The 18,926-nt window shown below is 44.8% G+C and overlaps 1 protein-coding gene across 3 annotated transcripts; it reads right to left on the bottom strand.

Moving 5' to 3' along the window:
• Positions 1-6,349: 6,349 nt before the first annotated feature.
• LOC114597049 (dual specificity protein phosphatase 13B-like) lies at positions 6,350-18,872 on the bottom strand. Of its 3 annotated transcripts, none has more exons than XM_028729117.2 (4): positions 18,735-18,872; positions 15,017-15,222; positions 11,955-12,175; positions 6,351-9,555 (listed from the first exon to the last, which is right to left on the bottom strand). In XM_028729117.2, the coding sequence occupies exons 2-4, from the start codon at positions 15,175-15,177 to the stop codon at positions 9,347-9,349; spliced, it is 591 nt and encodes a 196-aa protein (XP_028584950.2). In that variant the 5' UTR covers positions 15,178-15,222; positions 18,735-18,872; the 3' UTR covers positions 6,351-9,346. The 3 variants fall into 3 exon arrangements, with proteins under 3 accessions (XP_077786769.1, XP_028584950.2, XP_028584946.2); XM_028729113.2 differs by lacking the exon at positions 18,735-18,872 and adding an exon at positions 18,442-18,690; XM_077930643.1 differs by lacking the exon at positions 18,735-18,872 and having other exon boundaries at positions 6,350-9,555; positions 15,017-15,219.
• Positions 18,873-18,926: the final 54 nt, after the last annotated feature.

Here is an 18,926-nt window from a genome sequence, read left to right as displayed (position 1 = left end):
AAGGAAAAGCAGAAGCAAGGCAGCGTTGGTGGTAAGTACTGAAAGGCAAGTGGCAGAGCTGACGGGAGGATATCAAAAGGCAACGGAGGATTGCTAAGGATAGAGGGAGGAGGCTTCTGCAGCTAGCTGAAGGGACAACATAAAACCCTGCAAATCCATCATAAAGAAGAGCTTTACCTTTTGTCTTGGCTAGAGCTGTGATAAATGCTCAGGGTGATTTGCCAATGTGCAATTCAGGACTCTGGCAGGTGTAGTGGCTATGGGTGGGAGTCCAGAAGTCCCTGGAATCTCACTTGAACTCGCTAGGTGATCTTAGCTAAGTGGCCCAACTTCCCATCTGCAATGGGGGCGGGATAATAACACTACCCTCCCTTTTGGGATTCTTGTAAGGAGTACTGAGAAAATGTGAAGTGCTGTCGGCATTTTAAATATGCTACATGAACACTGGGCATTGTTATTATTTAAGGTTAATTTCTACGAGTGTGCAGTGCCTACATTTTGCAACCCAATGCATCTCGAATAATGTAAAAGTTTGCCTTCGTTTAGGACGGGGTTTCCCAAACTTAGGTCTCCAGCCGCTTTTGGACTACAACTCCCGTCATCCCCAGATAGCAGGATCAGTGGTTGAGGATGATGGGAATTGTAGTCCAAAAACAGCCGGAGGCCCAAGTTTGGGAAACACTGATTTAGTATCTGCTTTCAGGCTCCTGCTACTTTGACAAGCTTTCCTCCTCTTAGCCAGCCTTCTTTCTCCTTTGCTATGTGATCCCGATCACTCGGGGATCCTATAGTGAATGTGATGACATAATGATACTATGTAGTCAATCACATCTGGCTTATGCGGCGACATGGGCGATCCTAGCCAAACAAGGCACAGATGTTCTCTCTGCCTACAGCAGGTCTCTCTCTGAAAGGCAAGCTGATGGTCGCAGCACCACGGAGAGCTCCATGGGAGCAACTAACTCCAAGAAAGTCCAGAGGTGAATTGATGTCTCACTAGTCCCTCTCCTAAGCTCCACCTCTTTGCCTGAAGAGTGCACGTCCTTAAAGGGCTAGCCCCTATCTAACCAGAAGGAAAGCGCTTCTCTTTCCTGTGGGCAAGCAAGGTGGAGTGGAACGTACTTTGCTCCTCAGACAGTTTGGGCTCAGGATCCCTTGGGGGCCCTGGCTTGGGTGCAGCAGGTTCCTGACCACCAGGCTCAGTATCAGGAACCCAGTCTGGCTCCTCACCCAGTGGTACAGCAGCCCCAGACTCGGCCAGCACCTCCTCCACCTCCAAGCTTGAGTTTCGGGCCACAGCAGCTAACCACCCTTACTCTGAAATCACCAAATGGGCAAATGCTTCTGCCCACCCTTTTATGCCAAGTTCCCAAATGACACTGACTGGGGCAGTGCTTTTTGAAGCTACCAAATATGGGTTGCAAAAAGAACCGTGCCTTTTTGGCTCAGCCTTATTTCATACCCTCCAACATTTCTTGGCTGAAAATAGGGATGTCCTATTCCAGAAGAAGAAGAAGAAGAAGAAGAAGAAGAAGAAGAAGAAGAAGAAGAAGAAGAAGAAGAAGAACTGCACCTATCTTGCTTGGGTTGCCCCAACAACTCTGGGCAGCTTCCAAAATATATAAAAACATAACAAAACATTAAACATTAAAAAACTTCCCTATACAGGTCTGCCTTCAGATGTCTTCTAATGGTTGTATAGTTACAGTGGTGCCTTGCAAGACGTAAAGAATCTGTTCCGCGAGTCTTTTCGTCTTGCGGTTTTTTCGTCTTGCGAAGCAAGCCCATTTGCGGCTTAGCGGATTAGTGCTATTAGCGGCTTAGCGGGCCAGCTGATAAGCGGCTTAGCGGATCAGCTGATAAGCGGTTTAGTGATCAGCTGTTAAGCGGCTTAGCGGATCAGCTGATAAGCGGCTTAGCGGCTTGGGGAAAGGGGGGGGGGGGAGGAAAAAAACCCTGCAGGAACTCGCAAGACATTTTCGTCTTGCGAAGCAAGCCCATAGGAAATTCGTTTTGCGAAGCACCTCCAAAACGGAAAACCCTTTCGTCTAGCGGGTTTTCTGTTTTGCGAGGCATTCGTCTTGCGGGGCACCACTGTACTTATCTCCTTGGCTTGGGGAGTGACATAACTCCATACCCTCCAACATTTCTCTGATGAAAATAGGGAACTCCTAAGGAAAAGCAGGACATTCCGGGATCAAATCAGAAACCAGGACAGCTTCTGTAAATTCAAGACTGTCCCTGGATAATAGGGACACTTGGAGGGTCTGCTTCTTTGCTATTCAAATTACCTTTGCCTAAGAGTTGCTGCTGCTGCTGCTGCTGTTTTTAAAACAAGTTTCCTATATAACCATGCTAATTTAGTAGTCTTTGTATGCTGGGTAATGTCCAGCTGCTGCAGTTTGAGATACACAAGCCCAGTTCTCACACGTTGGGCATTACTGTGTTTGCTTGGAGTGGAGTGCACTTTTAGACCCACCATGATGTTAGATCTCCTGTTTCAAAGAACAACAAGTTGCCTGCAGTTATCTGAAGAAAAACTCCAGTGCACAAGCTCTGTGTGATTGGGACACACAGTTGTGCAGATATAGAATGCGGATGGTGCTGTGGTCTAAACCACTGAGCCTCTTGGGCTTGCCAGTCAGAAGGTCAGTGGTTCAAATCCACAGGATGAGGTGAGCTCCCATTGCTGTGTCCCAGCTCCTGCCAACCTAATAATAATACAGTGGTACCTCAGGTTAAGTACTTAATTTGTTCCGGAGGTCCATTCTTAACCTGAAACTGTTCTTAACCTGAAGCACCATTTTAGCTAATGGGGCCTCCTGCTGCTGCCGCACCTCCGGAGCACAATTTCTGTTCTCATTCTGAAGCAAAGTTCTTAACCCGAGTTACTGTTTCTGGGTGAGCGGAGTCTGTAACCTGAAGCGTATGTAACCTGAAGCATCTGTAACCCGAGGTACCACTGTATTAGAAATGGCAACATGAGTCATCCACAGAATCCTGTAAAAGCTGGCCCTTAAAACTTTCAGCAATTTGAAGAAGTGGGAAGTGCAAAGCCGTCTTTTGAGGAGACAGGGAACGTCAAGTACAGAGTGAGCATGCAACCCTACAATATGTCTTGCTAAAAATAAACCCTTTGATAGCTTGAGCAAAGAATGTGAAATGCTTGCATAAGCGTGAACATCATGCTGACAATTACTAGAAATTAGTTTGAGTTTCATGATCTTGCTTAGTTTACATACCACATCTTAACATCTTTCCTGTTTAAATAGACTTACGGATAGCCCATTTCCTCACTAGGAGAACGTTTGTAAAGATGCAAACAAATGCAATCAAATAACACCTGCGAGTAAGTCTAATTGAATTCATAAGCGGGACTTCCTTCAAAGTTGCAAATCACTGAATGCTGCAAATCCCATTTTGCTTGAGAACATTCACGATATGACACTGCCCATCAGATATTCTCACCCTCTCAAACACACACATACACAAAATCCCTGAAAGCTAAAGCAAATTTGTTGGGATAGGATCTTTCCGGCTCTTAAATGTCAGCTTTTCAGGCAAGCAATCTGTTGCTAAACATCTCAGAGTTGAGATGGAAAAGCAGGATGTCAACATGTGATATTTAAATTCCAAGTGAATTGCCAGATTTAGGAATATGCTCAAACACAAACAGTGCATTTAAAAGACAAAACGGTTGCGTCTGAAATTTGCATCCTACTCAAGGAATACAAGCCCAATATGGGACTTGTTTCAGATCAACATGTGAACTTCAGCTCCCTGCAGCAATATGGATTTCTCTTGTTTCTTCACCACCACCCTACCCCAGATTTCCTTCCTCTCTCAAACTCTTCGCTCAAGCTTTCACCTCTGTCCTTATTCTTCCAGACCATCACCTACTGCAACTTTCTTTTCTCAGTAACCTCCCAACTTATCACCTCCTGCTGATTATATATCCCCTGTCCCCACTTTTCCTAGCCTCCTATGCCCTCCTTTCCATAGACTTTTATTCCTTCTCCGCCCATCTTTTGGATCTGAGCTGCTCAGCCAATGACTGCCTGCCCTGCCCCTCTTTGACATTAGAGCAGCTCAGCCAGTCACTGCCAAAGGCGCCATTAGAAGTCCCACAAAATCTGTCCCCGCTCTGCTCTCGCACAGTGTTTTGGAACCCTCTTCCTGTTATGAAACTATAAACGAGGTATGCAGCAATTTGCCAGGTGCCCTCACTGCTGAAATCAGGGATTTGAAGTTTGGAAGGATGCACATTTTTCACTCGGAATAATGGGCGTTCAAAACTCCCATTATTCCAGGCGCATTTTGCGACGGGGAATTTCATTAGCGTGAGCAGTTTCTAAGCTCTGGGCGCAGTACTGCTCCTAAGATTTCAGATTAAAACTGCAGAGTGGAAGGAAAGGAGGACCTTTTCCTGCCTCCCCACTTGCAGCCTTTCTCTGAAGACTGGAGAAAAGACCCTCTTAAGAATATTGGAGGGTGGGCAGAACTAGACCTTGTGAAAAATGAACATAATATTTTAGCTGCAGTTCATTCATTTTCAGCTTTGTATTCTTGTTATATATAAAAAAGCGCATCTAGACATTCTGTTGTTGCACCCATAGCCTAGGTTTTAAGGTGCCATTTAGGTCCTAGCTCTCATATCTCGGTTTCTAACACTGATTCCAGATACGTATCTAGAAGGTCATGCCTTTGGGGGGCAAAAATCAGCCTGGCTAAAGCTTTTCTGTCTTCATATATGTATTTAAAAGATACCCTTGAAACAACCTGCACTGGGTTTCCCCTTCTGCACAGACAGGTTGCCACATATTTGCTCCGATGCATGTTGCACGGTCCAAATTGCAAAGAAGTGGCAACTCCACAACCAACTCTCTATCTGAATGCCCTTCACAACAAACAACACGGCATGGCGCACAGCTGCGGTTGTCCGACTGCTCCCGTGCTGAAAGCATTGTGTTACCCCACAATGCATGCACTGAATTTGCGAGTAGCTGTTTGTCAACAAGCTTAAAAGTACTTGCCTTTTGGGGGGGGGGGGTTCAGGTCCGCTGACTGCACTTGACTGTTTTAGACGATGACAACTCTTCTGGCGTTTCCTCACAGGCTGCTGGTTACACAACAGCTCCCCTTGTCCTGCTGCATTCAGTTTATTCAACTGCTATTTTTAATTGTGTTAATTATAAACCATGATCTGTGTTCTTCCAGCGGGCTCCCAAACATTTCGGAGTGTCAGGCAGCTGGGGCAGCGATGGAGAGCAGCCCAGATCTGAACAGATTCTCAGCTATCAATTAGCGTCATCAGGGCATCCTAGGCTATTTGAGGGCCCGCTACCTGCTACCCAGGTGAGAGGATGTGGGGAAAGCAACTGAACAGATAGCAAGGCTTGCATATTTTTTATGCCAGCAGAAACTGGGATGGTAAAGCGAGATGCTCTGTCTGCTGTCATATATTTGATTAAGAACAAAGCCACAAATGCTTCGAAAGAGGAGACAGCTCCGTAACTGTGAGATTGCTGTGGGCTCCTTGCTACGCCACATTTTATGCCAAGGATATGACCTCACAAATCCTTTATGAAGTCAGATGCAGGTGGCAAATGTGTGTCATACTATGTCAGAGAAGGGCACCGGTGCAGTGACCATCAAAGCTGAAATGGCCGTTAAATAATTTTGGGGGGTAAGGGGGTCATTTTGAGTAGCTCGCTCATGTCACAATGAAAATCGTAACTTGATAGCCCAACCAGTGAGGGATCACCTTGAAATAAGTAAATAATGCCTACAGCTGTTAAAATAATTAATGAGATCTTTTATAGGTCATCTATGGGCTTTCATTCCTCTAAATCGCTGGATTTATACTGACATCTGCTGGTGCAGAGAATCGTAACACTTCTGTTTTCCCACCCTATCCACCAAAAGGTTGTTTTTCCCTAATGGATTTTAGCTGGATTATTTCCAGCCTAACAAAGTGGCACTCTAAACAAGTGATTCAGGATCAAGAGAACATATCTATACTTTTAAAGCTACCTTATTTCTTGTGTGGGAATCTAAGCGCATGCCAAAATCTCATTTAGGATTGTGGATTAATTTCAAATTTCACTAAACTAAACTCTCACTGTATTATATATATATTTCATATTGCCAATCCACTCTGTCATAGGTTCAGGGTGGGAATAACTATCTAAAAACATGACACTGTAAAACAGGCTTCCTCAAACTCGGCCTTCCAGATGTTTTTGAGACTACAATTCCCATCATCCTTGAGCACTGGTCCTGCTAGCTAGGGATTGTGGGAGTTGTAGGAGGGCAGAGTTTGAGGAATCCTGTCTTAAGTTATTCGATCAAGAATGGGGTATGTGTAGCTGTCCAAATGTTGTTGGACTCCAATACCCATCAGTCTCAGCCTGCATGGCCAATGATCAGGGATGATGGAATCTGTAGTCTAGCAACATTTGCAACTTCAGCATTAAAAGATGAGTTTGCAGGAAAGGACTTGTTTATTATTTACATTTATTTGTTTTTATATTATTTTGTATTTTAAATACTGCTTGCTCAAACTTAAGACCTCTAAGTGGTTGTAGAAATTACTATACAGTGTTCATGAAGCGCTACACAAACATTGTTTTATACAAAAGCATGTACAAAAACCTTTTAAAAGCAAATTCCACTCTCATTTCATCCATAATATGCCTTCACTTGCCTGGCTTTGCCTCATTTGATTTTGTTTTAATGTTTAAATGGTGTGTTTTCTTAATGGCCACTTCTCATTACAGGAAACTTCTGTAGAGGATTGAATAGTTTGTGATCTCTTTACAGATTGTATATCGGCAATCAAAAACAAACAGAAAATTTCCTTTCAGTCCAGCTTTCTATTTTTATTGAAGTTAAAGTACACCCCCCCCGACTTGAACATTTTTCAAACAAAATGAGCATGGATGAAAACCAGATATCTAGCATGTGAATCTGTTGAATGCGTTGAATCTGGACCTTTGCTTGACCAGTGCAGTTTGCAAAACACAATCTGAGCCCCTTCATCTGAATCCTTGTCCAGGGTGATAAGATCTGGGGAAGAGAAGAAGCTCTTCATCTGCAACAACTGCTGCTTTTGCTTGGAGAGAGCAGGTGAACAAGCAGTAAACAGCGAGGAGGAGGAAAGCAGAGCCAGGGAGCTCCAGGGCTTGTCAAGCTGGAGTTTGGGCCTTGGGAGATGCTCCTTGTGTGCTTTTGTAGAAAAAGTTTCTTCTGCCTCTCTGATAATCTTCTTTGATGATCACACATAGCCAAGTAAGTTTGTCTTCCATGAACTCGGTTTTAACAGTGAGTCCGTAAGGGACTGTCGAGGCCAGTTCTGGATCCACACGTCCTTCCACAGTGGGGACATAGGTTTCCGGGTGGGAGTTGATCATGGTGAGGGTTTGCCAAATGTGCCTTCCTCTTAGCATGTTTCTCCCTTTTGTCCTGAGTTTGAGTGTCTTCAAAGTCCATGACACCTTTGGTAAAGGCTGTTCTCCCATTGGAGCGCTCACAGGCCAGTGTTTCCCAGTTGTCAGTATTTATACTACATTTTTAAAGATTTGCCTTGAGAGAGTCTTTAAACCTCCTTTGTTGACCACCAGCATTACGCTTTCCATTTTTAAGTTTGGAATAGAGCAGTTGCTTTGGAAGACGATAATCAGGCATCCGCACAACATGACCGCTCCAACGAAGTTGATGTTGAAGAATCATTGCTTTGACACTGGTGATCTTTGCTTCTTCCAGTACACTGGCGTTAGTTCGCCTGTCTTCCTAAGTGATGTCTACATTTTTTCGGAGACACTGTTGATTGAATCTTTTGAGGAGTAGGAAATGGCGTTTATAAGTGGTCCACATTTCACAAGCATACAGTAAGGTTGGTAGTACAATAGTAAACAAGCATTTTGGTTTCCCTGCGAATGTTCTCTGCACTTCAGTCAGGAGAAAGCTGCACTCACAGAGCCCAGGCGATGCTGGATCTATCTATGATAATACTGGGGTCAGGGCTCGTCCAATGATGCTGAATGCCAGGAGAGTCAGGACAGATGGGCAGGAGTGCTTCACACAGCACATAGCTGAGATCCTTAGCTGCAGGTCGTGCAGAATATTGGCACCAAGCTGGGCACGGGTAGATGCCAGGGCAGTGAAGCCACAGCACAGGTGACCACAATTGTGGGCAACGTTGTATCATGCTTGCAGGATGCAGCATCAACTTGCAAATTAGGTGGGAGACAAAATGTGGGCGGGACCTGCAGCACATCGATGCCCGTGCATATTTGACCACATGTTTGGATGGAGGCTAAGGCATTAGCTTCATTCAGGGAGCAAATGTGCTGGAAACGGTCTGGGTAGACCTAGGTTAAAATTCCTTTTTCAGCCACTAGGATCGGTGGGTCATCTTATGGCTGTCATCACCCCCCAGCATCACCGACCCCCCAGAGTACTTGCAAAAACAGAACGGCAAAATCACCTTGTGCTCCCCTGAAGAAGGGTAAGATATTTATGTAATAAATCCTGGAGTTCTCCATTCTGTAGCCTATATTTAACTGCAACACATGACCTGTTTCTATTGCCTTTCTCCCTCTTTTTCTGCTTCTCCCTCTCTCAAAAAGACAGTGATGATAGCATAACTATTCTATGGCCTTTTAAAGGTGTGTGGGACGGGACGGTTATTGGTTTGCTTTTGCTTGGATTATGTATTTTGTGTTCTCATTTTGTATGTTTCTGTTGTGAAGCACCCGGTGATCTTCGGATGAAGGGTGGTATACAAATTAGGGTTGCCGCACGTCCTCTTTTTCCAGGACATGTCCTCTTTTTCAGGGGTAAAAGTTCTGTCTGGATGGATTTTTTGAATTTGCCAAAATGTCCGGGGTTGTGGAAGCAGGCTACTTTTTGTGTTACATATGCGGTAATAGACAGCCAAGTGCAAAACATAGACAGACTGTGTGAATTTTGCATGATGCAGGAAAGGACAATGTCCTTGTTTTTGTATTTTTTGAAGGGACATTGTAGAATGCACCTGCTCCCTCACTCCTTGCCCCTCGCCCCAGGTGCCGGCAAATGTGTCCTCTTTTTCGCTCTTCAAAATATGGCATCCCTAAATAACCAGTGTGATCCCACTCAAGTCCAGCAAACCAATGTTGTACTCTATCGAGGAGCCATCATTTATCATGCATACCTAGAAGTGGAGGACACTGGCCATCTAGGGTGTTGTGTGGGACTGAAGTAAAAGCTTAGCAGTTTTGAAGTAATTATTCCAAATTGAAGTAATTATTCCAAATTGAGCGTTGGTGCTGCAGCATTGCCTGTCTTTATAGGGCTTGCATCACTATGCCAATGCACCTCTCCTCTCATTATTTAATCTGATGTCCAGGGCTCGTAGCTGGATGAGGAACCCTGTGTTTGGGCAGATCCCTCGGTTTGAATCCACTGATTTTAAGGCCTCCACGAGTGTCAGGTTTTCATGGATCATCAAATAGGCCAGTACTAAAGTGGCTGAGCGGCTTAACCCCATGGCACAATGGACAAATACCTTGCCTGCAAAGAAATAACAAAAGAACAGCATTTAACTGGTGTGGAACATAGAAGGTTAAGACCAGCGCTTCCACACACAGCGGAGGTTGGGCCAGGCCCCCACCTCATCAGGGAGACCCCGGCCGCATCACGACCCCCGGCCGGCCAATCCAGTCAGATGGGGGGCGTGGCTTACCCCTTTTAAGCAGCCACGCAGCCAGGGTGTAGGAATAACGGAGGATGACAGGAGGTTGGATGCAGGTGAGCGGTGCAGGAGCAAGCTGGCAAGCATGCTCCAAGCAAGCTGCTGACTAGCTGTGCAGAGGCTCCTTTTATTAACAGAAGTCAGCAATTGGAAACAGCAGTGAAACCACTCTGAACATGACGTATTTCCATCTAAGCACATTTCCAGCGTTATCAAATACACGTGTTAGCAGGTGTTTCCCTAAAATTTCCCCCGGTACTTGATTTCATCTGCGTCCCTGGTCATGCTCCAGCCAAGCATTATGTCGAGTAACCAAATCTGTGAGAGGACAAATGGTCAGGGGGAAAACCCTATTTGCTAGCCAAGAGGCCACAAGTTTGTGGAGCATGAGTGGAAGGCTCCTTGGCATGCTGTGGCATGCCGGGTGCAAGGTGTGCCTCAGCAAAGGCAGAGCCTTATTCCCACACAGGGGATCTCCCTTCTGGTTTGCCCTCTTTTCATGTGTTCGTCGTATTGGCCGTGCTATGGACTTCGGTTGGTTGCCTTGGTTTTCCGAGGGGCCTGGTAGGAATTTTTCCACTTGGCAAATTGGCACTGGTCATTTGGTTTTCGCCTACCTTGTAGCAATCGTCACAACTTTTATAGGGTTTGGCGGTTAGGCATTGGTAAAGCCTGGTTTGGGGGAGGGGAGGTGTGGCCATCACCTCCCCCTCCATTTTAAAGGGTATTCCGTTAAAGGAATCTGGGTGTCGTGGTTCCTGTCCGAAGCCCGGGTGGAGGCTAGGGCCATGGCATGACCTTCCAGTGACCCTGGGGGAGCTCCGAGTTGGTGTGCATCAACAGGGCTCCCCCTACTGGTGGTTTAACCCTTGTGAGACTTCCTGCATGGCGGCCAGGTGTCAGATATAATCGGTTCAATTCCAATGCCTAAGCCAATACCACTCACATTCTGTAACCAATAAAGTTGTGGTCTAAATTTTGCCCATTAACCTAATACAGTATACGGTGTCCAGATGCAATTATTCAACATAAAGGGGGAGGCCTTGGGGCCTTGACACACAATAGTAACTGTGGGAAGGATTTCTCTCCCTGAAGGTACACCCGTCTGAAGATACCCTGGAAAAGCATTGAAGAGTCCATGACGGAGGCAGAACGAGACTCTATACAACACCCAGGGCCAATGATGAGATGCAGTTCCTTCTGCTAATTCTATGTACTGGTGGTGAACTTTAGAAGCCCTGCATTGGGTTATCATAAAAAGACACCTACAATGAGATGCTTGAGTTACACATGTTTATGTAAAGTCAGCATTGGCCAATGAGAAGGTAAAAATCAAGGTAAAGGACGCCTGGGTGGTTAAGTCCAGTCCAAGGCGACTATGAGTTGTGGTGCTCATCTTGTTTCAGGCCGAGGGAGCCAGCGTTTGTCCGCAGACATCTTTCTGGGTCATGTGGCCAGCATGACTAAACCGCTTCTGGTGCAACAGAACACCGTGACGGAAACTAGAGTGCATGGAAACGCTGTTTACCTTCTCGCCACAGCAGTACGTATTTATTTACTTGCACTGGCATGCTTTCGAACAGCTAGGTTGGCAGGAGCTGGGACAGAGCAATGGGAGCTCACCCCATCCTGTGGATTTGAACCGCCGACCTTCTGATCGGCAAGCCCAAGAGGCTCAGTGGTTGAGCTATGCATGTTTATGTAAAGTCAGCATTGGCCCACGAGAAAAGAGGTGGTTAATCAACTTTAACAATTCTCAGATTGATTGATATAGCCCAATAACTTTTTATATAGGATTTGGGAGACGGGAATAACTTCCTGCTTTTTTCCAAACTAGACTTGCTTCTGCAGCTTCAACTTCAGCCAGACACGGAGAAATTACTCAATCGATGCTTTCTATGCCACCTACTATCACTACCCTAGGAAAGGTTTCACCTGCTCCAGTGCTAAGCTTCCATCAAACGCATAGGAAGAGGTTCATTAAAGAGTGACAACCCCACATGTGCCACTCCTCCTCCTTTCCTGGAGATCTAGTATGGGGAAGCCCATCCCTGAGCAAGAAAGACCAATTAAGCAAAGCATCCTTAAGTAGCTTTAAGCCCCTTGCTAAATGCGGCAAGATTAAAGGGAACAGCAGCAGCTTTGGGCCCACGCAGCTGGCAACCGAGTGCCTCTCGCATCTCGAAGGCTGTTTCTCCTCCCGCTATCTCCCTCTTACCTCCTGTAGCCTTCAAGGCATTGTGGATGAAATTCGCAGCATCCTGGAAGAAGACGCTGATATCAAACGAGGTGTCGTCAAACGCCTGCACCCCGTAGTACTCGATTGGCAGGTCTCTGTAATATCGAGCGCCCGTGTTGATGTTGTACGGCCCGTCTGCTGCGTTGAGGATGTGGGTGATGCCAAGGCTCTGCAGAATGGCTTTGCTTCGAGCTGCCCATCTGTCAAAAGATGATAAAGGGTTGCTGCGGCTGATCCTGCTCCATGTTGACATGGGCTTATTTAAGAGGCCTCTTGAGCCTCAAGGAAGCAAGAAGCAATGAGCACCTGCGTCTCATCTCTAATTCATAGCACATTCCCTGTTTACCGGACCATGGCTCCCTACAACCTGCTCTGTCAGGCAGAATCAGTTTTAGGGCTTCCCTCCCTTGCCATGGAGTTGGAGGAATAATTTCTGTTCTCCCTCTTTCTTTTGGACTACAGGTCTCTCTGTGTCACGTTCACAATTCAAAGTGTTGGTGCTGACCTTTAAAGCCCTAAACGGCCTCGGCCCAGTATACCTGAAGGAGCGTCTCTACCCCTATCATTCAGCCCGGATGCTGAGGTCCGGTGCCAAGGGTCTTCTGGCGGTTCCCTCACTGCAAGAAGTGAAGTTGCAGGGAACCAGGCAGAGGGCCTTCTCAGCAGTGACGCCCTCCCATCAGATGCCAAGGAAATAAACAACTACCGGTATCTGACTTTTAGAAGACATCTGAAGGCAGCCCTGTTTAGGGAAGTTTTTAATGTTTGATGTTTTATCACTTTTTTATTTTTATTATTAATATTAATATTCCATTGGGAGCCGCCTAGATGTTGTTGTTTTTTTAAAAAAAATATTTAATCATTTTTTCAATACAAACAACAACCGCAAAAGACACATACAACAAAAACCATAATAACACTAATAACACAATTTGACAATTCAGATTTGAATACTGATATACCTATGACTTCCACAAATTTGTAATTTTCATCAATTAATTGATTCAAAGGCAAAATACCTTTTTTCATCCAATTTTGCCAAATTATTACTTGATTTCCAATTTTTAATTTTGGGTTGGCCATATTGTTAATTTCTCACGCTGATAGGGGTCATTCTTATTATTTTTATTTATATTCATCCAAATTTTTATAGGTGCTTTAATAGTCTCCAGGATAATAGGATATTTCATAAAATTGGGGACGAGTTTAGTCCACCCTACAAGAGGTTCAAAGAAACTATATTCGAGAGTAGCCGCATTGGGATTCCTGCTTTCTCCCCAATCATTAGTCTTACTCAGCAGGTAGGCCTGGTGATATAATTCCAGATTTGGGAGTTGGAAGTTGCATTTTATGTAGTGATAATTTTTGGTGGCTTTGTACCCCATAGGCACGATCTAAATACAGTGGTACCTCAGGTTACATATGCTTCAGGTTACAGACTCCGTTAACCCAGAAATATTGCTTCAGGTTAAGAACTTTGCTTCAGGATAAGAACAGAAATCGTGCTCCGGTGGCGTGGCAGCAGCAGCAGTGCGAGACCCCAATAGTTAATGTGGGACCTCCGGAACAAATTAAGTACTTAACCTGAGGTACCACTGTAGTTGATTTATTTTTTGGAAGTAAAATTTGGGAATATGTATTGGTAATCCTCTAAGAATGTATAAAAGCTTTGGAACAACATTCATTTTGAGAACATTTACCTTTCCCCAAAGGGAAAGGTTTAGAGGTCCCCACCTTTCAATATCAAAAGAAATCTCATTTATAATTTGATTCAAATTTAATTTTTCAATTTGGTCTATATCTGATGAAATCATTATACCCAAGTATTTAATAAAGTCTTTGCACATCCGAAATTGTTTCTATACAATGTAGCCCTTGGCCCAACTAGTAAAATCTCTGAGTGACTGGGGAAACCCAGCCAGATGGGTGGGGTATAAATATATTATTATTATTATTATTATTATTATTATTATTATTATTATTATTACTACTACTACTACTACTACTACTACTATTACTATTACATTGCCCTTACTCACCTCATCGCCTCATACCCTCCAACATTTATCCAATGAAAATAGGGACGTCCTAAGGACAGGTGAGACGTTCTAGGATCAAATCAGAAACCGGGAGTGGCTTCTGTAAATCCAGGACTGTCCCTTTTCACCCAGGGCTGCCCCACCCATAAGGCAAGGCATAGGCGCCAACTCTGAGGCGCCCAGGTCCCTACAGCCTCCCTAATACAGTAAAATATTTAGGGCAGGTGGGTCCCCAATGTTGAGGCCAACAGGGGCAGATTTAGGGGTGCACAAAGGGTGCTCAGGCACTGAGTTTGCTGGATTTGGGGAAGGAGGCATGAGGGTTCAGACAGGGTCCTAGAGTCATCTCACCTGCTTCCCAAAGGTCATGTATGTGTCTGCGACAGAGAGCAAAAGAGGTTTTCCTTGGCAGTGGAGGGACTTTGTATGTGTGTGCAAACAAGTTGGGATCTGAACATTTAAATTTCACAAAATGTAATAGTTTTATGTAAAGCAATTTTACAGTGGTACCTCAGGTTACAAACACCTTGAGTTACACACACTTTGGGTTACAGACTCCGCTAACCTGGAAGTAGGACCTTGGGTTAAGAACTTTACCTCAGGATGAGAACAGAAATCGTGCAGCGGCAGCGGGAGGCCCCATTAGCTAAAGTGGTACCTCAGGTTAAGAACCGTTTCAGGTTAAGAACGGACCTCTAGAAGTTCATAATCCGAGGTACCACTGTATGTTTTAATTGTATTTAATTGTAATATTATATTTTAGTTGTACTTAGCTTGATCTGTGTTTTTCCCTTCTCAAATGAGCATTTAAAGGTTATGTCGGTTTTAATTTGTCCATGTTTCTGATAGAAAGTTGGTTTACAGAACCGGTTTATACTAGTCTATTTTGTGGGATTTGGATGTTGAGATCCCAGTTTGTTTGCTGCTATTTTATAGGATTTTTAACCTTCTGCTCTCCTTCTGACTGGTAAGTAACAAGATGCAATCCTTCCATTTCCTTACGCGTCTCCAAGGTAGAGGTTGGGCCAGACTTGATCCACATGGTTGTCGGATCCTCCTCTGCTCCAAACTAGCCTCTGCAATTCAGAAAGTGCTGGTGTCTCATAACGGCTTCGACTTTCTGAGTTTTGATTCTTGGAGGAGCTGTTTCCAGCATGGCTCATACCTGCCTTTGTGCTTTCATGAACTTCAGATGTAACCAAAATGGCCTTTGGGAAATGAGAGAGAAGCAGGGGGTTAAAAACTTTGTTTAAAACCAAGGTTCCAATGGGGGGGTTTGATTTTTAAGAGGGGGCAATTTGGAAGCTTGTTTATACCAAGTTAATGGCCTTTTAGGCTTCCTCCACATGAATAGGAACCTGTCTTCAAGGGCAGTCCCAGGTAGAGTGTATTCCAGTAGTCCAAGCAGGAAAAGAGCATGGACACCTGAGGTCAGGCAACCTGGTCCAGAAATGGCTGTGGTTGGTGAACTAGCCTATTTAATAATAATAATAATAATAATAATAATAATAATAATAATAATAATATTCAAAATGAAGAGAAGACTCCCTGGAAAAGACCCTGATGTTGGGAAAGATTGAGGGCACAAGGAGAAGGGGACGACAGAGGACGAGATGGTTGGACAGTGTTCTCAAAGCTACGAACATGGGTTTGACCAAACTGTGGGAGGCAGTGGAAGACAGGAGTGCCTGGCGTAAACCTGTTAACAACAGATCTAACACAGTGCGCAAGGGATAAACTACCATCTAAGAAGGAAACCATCCTTATGGCAACCATGAAAGACTACCCTTATAATACCTCTGCAGCTGCAGAGATAAACCTGACAGCAACAGATCTAACACAGTGCGTAAGGGACAGCAACAATCTACCATCTAAGAAGGAAACCATCCCTATGACAACCACAACGCGCTCTTGGACCAGCATGAGATACCTGGATGAGGATGAACTTGGTATCAGTCAAATAGAACACCTCAAGGTAGATTCGCCAAAAAAAGGAGTACTGATCACTAATGTTAGCACGCTGCACCCTTCAACTGATTCCATTGAGTACCTGGGCGATAATACATCTATGGATATTGCCAAAATGAATGAAATCCAACCAACAGATAAAAAGATAGGCCCAAAAAATCTTTCAAAGGCAAATTGACTAAGATCAATTTTTGGCAAGACAACGTGCAACCTTGCCTTGCTAACTTGGAATATTGCAGGTTGGCAAAAGAGGGTTTCTGACCAATCCTTTGTTAAATATATCCAGAGACATGACATTGTGTTTCTCCAGGAGACCTGGAGCACAAGTGAAGTGGAGTTAAATGGTTTTTCTGCGTTCTCCCTCCCAGGTCTTTTAAGTACTAGAGGGGGGCGAGTTAAAGGTGGGTTAGTTACTTTAATCTCAACAAGGCTAAGGGCCATATTTAAAAAACTAGACCCACTAGACCATCTGGCCACAGCTGTGCAAGTACAGTGGAGAACCCACAGCTTGCTGCTGATTAACGTATACCTACCCCCACAAAGAGAGAAAAGATTGATAAGAAATACTTGGGCTCAGTTAGAACAGTATCTCGACAAACTATTAAATCAATTTCCTGATGCCTCTGTAGTGGTGGCAGGCGACCTAAATGCCAGAACTGGACAATCTGATGAGGCTTTGTATGCCCATTTCCACGAAACAGTCCCCATTATAGAGGAAACCCACCCAATACCAGCTAGAATCTCAAAGGATAAAGGCTGCAATTATGCCGGCTTATGCCTATTACACTTGGTCAACAAGTTGGACTTGGTTATACTAAATGGCCGTACAGAGGGGGAGAAGGTCGGAGAATTCACATTTATATCTAACAATGGCGCCTCCACAATTGACTATATAATCGTGTCGTATGATCTTCAAAACAAAGTTCTGGAATGCAAAGTGGAGGAGCGCTTAGACAGTGACCATCTGCCATTAAGTGCACTCGTAGCTGCGGGAAAGGATTTATCCTGCGCTGAGAAAATCGAGCATTCGAGCCCTACAGCTCTGGAGCTCAGATATTCGCGTATCAGATGGACAGATGAACTGCATAAGGAAATTTCAAGTAGGCTATGCTCAAAGGAATTCCTCACTAAGAGAGAAAACCTTATAACTTCCTCAAGCCATGAATTAAAGATAAATTTATTTCAGGAGTTAATTTCACTCCTTCAAGATTCCCTGAAGGAAAAAAGGAACAGGCCAAGTAGGCAATCCTCAGTATATAAAAACTCCAAACCCTGGTTTGATCAAGAATGTCAGGACATGAAGCTAAACTTACTGAAAAAATACAAGAATTATAGATCTGCCAATTTACCCCAACTCCCCACGGGCTGGTTTGAAGATAAACGAAATTATAAAATTTTGATCAAAAACAAAAAACTCCTGGCACAGAAAAGAGAATGGAAATGCCTAATAGGTGCTCTGGTCCATGGGGTCACGAAGAGTCGGACACGACTAAACGACTAAACAACAACAATATTCAAAAGTTACAATATAGCTTTGTCCACTGCCATAATTATCACAGAATGATCACTCCAATCCTCAATCCCATTTCACTGTTGGCTCGCTGAATATCCTCAATAGGAACCCAACTGGCGTAAGTTGGCCATGAAGCACTCCTATTACAGAAAAGTGAAAAGTTTGAATCCAGGTGTGCTCCCAGATTATGAACTGGATTCTTCGAGGGGAGCATAACCTCTCTCAGAGTAGGACGTGCACCTAAATTCTCAGACACATGAACCACCCACTCACAGCACTTCTGCCCTATCTTGGTTCAGCCTCTGTTTATTGAGTCCTCGGTTCATTCCATCACTGCCCCAAGGCACCTGTGCAACACTTTCACAGCCTCTTCTGTTTCCATTGAAATGGAGAGAGAGACCTGCATATCAACAGCATACTGATGACACCATGCTTCAAATCCCCAGATGGCAGCTCCCAACACTGATACAGACATTAAATAGCATAGGAAACAGAGTGGACCTTTGTGGGATCCCACAGCCCAAAAGCCATGAGCCGAGCAATGACCCCCTGGGAGTGACGATGCAGGTAGGAGCAGAACCGTTTTAATAAGTGCCATGGACTACCAGTTCCTGCAGTCGCTCCAGTGGAACACCATGGTCAATGGTGTGTCTTCTTGAGAGGGCAAGAAGAATCAACAAGATCACACACACCCCTGTCTCTCTCCCGATAGAGATCATCAATCCGGGAGACCAAGGCCATTACTGGGCCTGAAACCAGGCTGGAAGAGACCTAGATCTTCTACAAGCATACCTGCAGCTGACTTTCTACAACCATGAAAACAATATTAGAGACTGGACGGTAGTTTCCCAAAACCTCTGGCTCCAGAGAGGACCTCTTTGAGAGGGAGTGTACCACTGCCTCTTTCAAGGTGGTGGGCATAGCTCCCTTCTTGTTACCGTTGTACCTCTTTGTGACTTAATATTCTGTCTTCTTTCTGCAAGTTCCTCGGACTCTCTTCCGTGCTTCCTTGTGTTCACTGTGACTGATGTGTTCCTAGCCTTCCTCCTCCTCCTCGCTCTGTTTCTTTTCTTAGTCGCCGACGTCCAACACGGGGATAAACAGCGCGCCTCCTCTGCGAGCTTGTGGATTAAGTTGCTGATACTCTGTTATTTTAAGTGCTTGCGGTTTTAAGCCTCGCTTCAAGCAGCGTGGGCCGCTTTGCATCCTGTAATTGGAAGAGAAAGAGGGAAAGAATACCTTCTGGGTAACTGCAGGAGTTTCAGGGTGAGATTACACCAGCTGCAGGCGACTGAAGATTATGAAAATTCAACACGGGATGCGGCTTGTGGCAGAGGTGCTCCCCAGGGCTTCCTATCCATAGACAGAGCAGGATTGGGCCAGCCTCTCAGCATCCTATTGAGTTAGCAAAATAATTTCAACAAGTATTTC

The sequence above is a fragment of the Podarcis muralis genome, chromosome 6 (genome assembly GCF_964188315.1).
Source record: "Podarcis muralis chromosome 6, rPodMur119.hap1.1, whole genome shotgun sequence".
In the NCBI taxonomy this organism is placed as follows: domain Eukaryota; kingdom Metazoa; phylum Chordata; class Lepidosauria; order Squamata; family Lacertidae; genus Podarcis; species Podarcis muralis.
The sequence above is the reverse complement of the archived record's forward strand: the minus strand, read 5'-3'. Positions and strand labels throughout refer to the sequence as shown.

What these genes read in the sequence shown, in the direction of transcription:
- LOC114597049 (XM_028729117.2), bottom strand. Translation starts at nt 15,177, where the DNA reads ATGAGCCATGCTGGAAACAGCTCCTCCAAGAATCAAAACTCAGAAAGT. An exon ending in AACCTCTACCTTGGAGACGC is followed by an intron (nt 12,176 to 15,016) that starts GTAAGGAAATGG and finishes ATCTTTTGACAG; the next exon opens with ATGGGCAGCTCGAAGCAAAG. An exon ending in TGCCTTGAAGGCTACAGGAG is followed by an intron (nt 9,556 to 11,954) that starts GTAAGAGGGAGA and finishes ATTTCTTTGCAG; the next exon opens with GCAAGGTATTTGTCCATTGT.